General features: G+C 43.4%; 1 protein-coding gene across 1 annotated transcript; it reads right to left on the reverse strand.

Annotated features, from left to right (window-relative positions):
* On the reverse strand, positions 1 to 3,300 carry LOC130267252 (protein spinster homolog 1-like). Its single transcript, XM_056516692.1, has 2 exons — positions 3,186 to 3,300; positions 1 to 1,603 (listed from the first exon to the last, which is right to left on the reverse strand). Exon 2 carries the CDS (start codon positions 1,576 to 1,578, stop codon positions 64 to 66), a length of 1,515 nt encoding a protein of 504 aa, XP_056372667.1. The 5' UTR covers positions 1,579 to 1,603; positions 3,186 to 3,300; the 3' UTR covers positions 1 to 63.
* Between the last annotated feature and the right edge of the window lie 705 nt (positions 3,301 to 4,005).

The following is a 4,005-nucleotide window of genomic DNA, read 5'->3' on the forward strand; positions in this document are numbered from 1 at the left end:
ATTTTTTTCTTAATTTTTTTTTTTTATGAAGTAAACGAGATAAAGGTAAGCAATGACTTTTCCTCAGTCTGAAGCGCGGTCCTCATCGGCAGGAAGCAGTGAGGAGGAGGAGGATGACGGAGGTTCTGATTCCATCTCTGCTTCTTTTTCGTCCCTCTCTATATATAGGGCCGTGGCCATGAAGAAGGCCCCTCCGATGACTGCCATTATGGTGCAGGTCATGAGGGCATACTCCAGGCTGCGGTATTTCAGAAGAGGGGATTTGGCATATCCTCGTTCGTAGGTGTCAGATATCAGGCCGATGAGGTACGGGCTGCCGGCGTCACCTAGGAGGTGATAGATTGTCATCTGCACGGCCAGGGCTGAAGATCTCCTCCACGGAGTTACTACTTTTAGTATAATGTCAGATATGAGGGTGAAATTTACTGACAGAAGCGTCTCTCCGATGAAGATGAAGATGTTGGTGGCAACGAGGCTGATGTTGCCAAAAGTCAATGCCAACAGAAGAAAAGGGGCGGAGAGCATCATCGCGCATCCACACACAAGCGGGTCCGCCCGTGGGTTGGATTTGCGATATCTTTTACTTATCTCCGTCCCTGCTACAACTCCCAGAATGCCGGAAACAACTGTAACCACACCAAATATTAGGATGTCGTGATAGTCACACGGTTCAGCACGGCAAGGGTCCTTCTCTTGTAGGAGTGTTCGTGCGTGGGTCAGGTATGACGGACCCCATACACCTATGGCTCCCACTATGAAGGATACAGCCGTCGATCCCATGGTGGTTAACATGAAGCTTCGATTTTTAAATAGTTTTTTCAGATCTGTCGCCCATTTGGCAAACTTCTGGGATTTGTTGTTCTTCTTCCCGTTTGTAGTCATTCTTGGAAGCTCCTTTGTGACCAAAATCATCAAAGCCACAGCTATGAGGCCCAGGCCAGGGGTGACCCGAAATGCCCAGTGCCAATCGCCCCTTGCTGCATCAGTCACTTTGGGCCCGATGATGTATCCTAGTCCGCAGCCTACAGGTATGACGGAATAAAACACGTTCAGCATGCGGGTCCGCTGGTCACTTGTAAAAAGGTCTGCAATGATGGAGGGGGCTATGGTGCAGAAAGTCGCCTCTCCGGCTCCAACCAGTCCACTCGTCAGCAGGAAGAGCAGGAAGTACCCGTCAGGGATGAATGACAGGGTAAGTGTCATGCTCAGCCAAACGATGACTCCTGCGCAAACAGTATATTTCTTATTACAGTGGTCGCCCAAATATCCGGCAATTGGTGCGACCAGCACGTAGCTTCCAATGAACAATGTATTCAATAAGCCGGACAGACTAGCATTGGTGTCATATGCTTTCTGTATATAAGGCAGCACCCCCGCCACGCTGGAGCGATTTGCATAGATGAGCAAATTAACAAAGGCGAGGATCACTATGGTGATGATGGAACGTGCGGTGGACATCACGCTTAGAGATGGCAGGTTCTGCCTCTCAGGGATATCGCCCTTTTCTACATCCATATCACTATGGTCCTCCATTGCTTCTTCCTCCTCCTTCAGCAATGGGTCTTGTGGAGAGGCCATGGTCACAGGTCAGAGCCTGAAAACACTAGAGAGAGAGATAAGTGAACACATTAGACAACATGTCATCATTCCTGTCATTATACAATAGATCCTTCATACAGAGCAGAAATGTCCAGCACAGAACCACAAGATAACACTAAGACCATCGCAGCCTCAGAAGAAGACGCTTCTCTATAAGTGTTTTATATAGAGACGTCTTCCCTGAGGTTACCAATGTCTGATAACCCTGAACCTGTCCGGTCCTAGTAATATCTGATAACCCTGAACCTGTCCGGTCCTAATAATATCTGATAACCCTGAACCTGTCCGGTCCTAGTAATATCTGATAACCCTGAACCTGTCCAGTCCTAGTAATATCTGATAACCCTGAACCTGTCCGGTCCTAGTAATATCTGATAACCCTGAACCTGTCCGGTCCTAGTAATATCTGATAACCCTGAACCTGTCCGGTCCTAGTAATATCTGATAACCCTGAACCTGTCCGGTCCTAGTAATATCTGATAACCCTGAACCTGTCCGGTCCTAGTAATATCTGATAACCCTGAACCTGTCCGTTCCTAGTAATATCTGATAACCCTGAACCTGTCCGGTCCTAGTAATATCTGACAACCCTGAACCTGTCCGGTCCTAGTAATATCTGATAACCCTGAACCTGTCCGGTCCTAGTAATATCTGATAACCCTGAACCTGTCCGGTCCTAGTAATATCTGATAACCCTGAACCGGTCCGGTCCTAGTAATATCTGATAACCCTGAACCTGTCCGGTCCTAGTAATATCTGATAACCCTGAACCTGTCCGGTCCTAGTAATATCTGATAACCCTGAACCTGTCCGGTCCTAGTAATATCTGATAACCCTGAACCGGTCCGGTCCTAGTAATATCTGATAACCCTGAACCTGTCCGGTCCTAGTAATATCTGATAAACCTGAACCTGTCCGGTCCTAGTAATATCTGATAACCCTGAACCTCTCCGGTCATAGTAATATCTGATAACCCTGAATCTGTCCCAGTAATGGTGGATTATAAGGGCTTGGCTGTATGGTCACTGGGCCATGTGAACTTCATACTGTAGATACAATTGGGCTATCCTGCTATATACATTTACTAATAATAAACCTACCCCACCTGATTGGGATCTATCCATCCCCTATATGACTTTCTGCCACTAGTTGATTTGAAAATTTTCCCTTTCGGAGTACCCAGAGTATTTCTATTGTTAGTACACACAGAATTCTATTATATAATATTATATTTCTGCCCTAATCTTTCTGTTATTCTTTTACTACACCACCAAATCTTTCTCATAGACTTATATCTTTTAGAACTTCATGAATTAGGACTCTTTTTCTTGGGGGCTTTTTTGGGCATAATTGCATTTTAGCAGTTTTGCAAGAAAAAGCTTTGGTCATGATACTATCTGTGCGTTTTATTATGTTTAATGCATAAGCCAAGTATTGTCACAATGCTATGAGAAATATAACTTTTGTTATTTCTTTTGGAAATTAATTACTTTTTTTTTTTGCTAAAAAAAAAAGCAACAACAATAAAAAAAAGCTGTCAAACAAAAAGCCCTGTGTATGTATGAATAGAAGAAGCTGAGACTTACCTTGTGGTTCTCTCTTCAGACAAGGAACGGTCAAAATCTTGAATTCTCTATCGCAAATAGAAACTCTCTAAGAAACACTTTGCACCACAGGTTGTGAATGCAAAACACACTGAAGAGACTGCAGCCGGCGCAGACCTCCTTGTACAGCTTACGGTGACATCATCACAAGCATGTGTGACATCACAGGGTTCTAAACCATCTTCAGGTATGTGTATATCTGTATAGTAAATGTGAGTAGCCATATTAGTCCAGTGATGCAGATTGTAATACCTTTTTTATTGGACTAACAGAATTTTGTAGAGACAAACTTTTGGGATTCCTCCCTGATAATTTATAAAGTCCTTTGATCATTAGTCCTTGACTATTGGACTTGATAAAGGGAGGAATCCTGAAAGCTTGTCTCTACAAAATTCTGTTAGTCCAATAAAAAAGGTATTACAAGAGACTGCAACATATTTTTTGATTTGTGTGTGTATATATATATATATATATATATATATATATATATATATATATAGTTCCAAGCGTGAGTAGGTGCCTTCAGCTAGGGTCCGTGTCCAGGATCCTGCATACGTAGTTCCAAGGAAAATGCTGTGGCACTCAAGGTATGGTGAAAAAATGAAAACTATTTATTCATCCCAAATGTGCAAAGAGCAACGTTTCAATGGTCTCACACCATCATTATCAAGCCACTTGATTATGATGGTGTGAGACCATCGAAACGTTGCTCTTTGCACATTTGGGATGAATAAATAGTTTTCATTTTTTCACCATACCTTGAGTGCCACAGCATTTTCCTTGGAACTACGTATGCAGGATC

This window comes from Hyla sarda, chromosome 4 (assembly GCF_029499605.1).
Source record: "Hyla sarda isolate aHylSar1 chromosome 4, aHylSar1.hap1, whole genome shotgun sequence".
Classification (NCBI taxonomy): Eukaryota; Metazoa; Chordata; class Amphibia; order Anura; family Hylidae; genus Hyla; species Hyla sarda.

Coding starts and splice junctions, on each gene's coding strand:
- LOC130267252 (XM_056516692.1), bottom strand. CDS start 1,578: ATGGCCTCTCCACAAGACCCATTGCTGAAGGAGGAGGAAGAAGCAATG.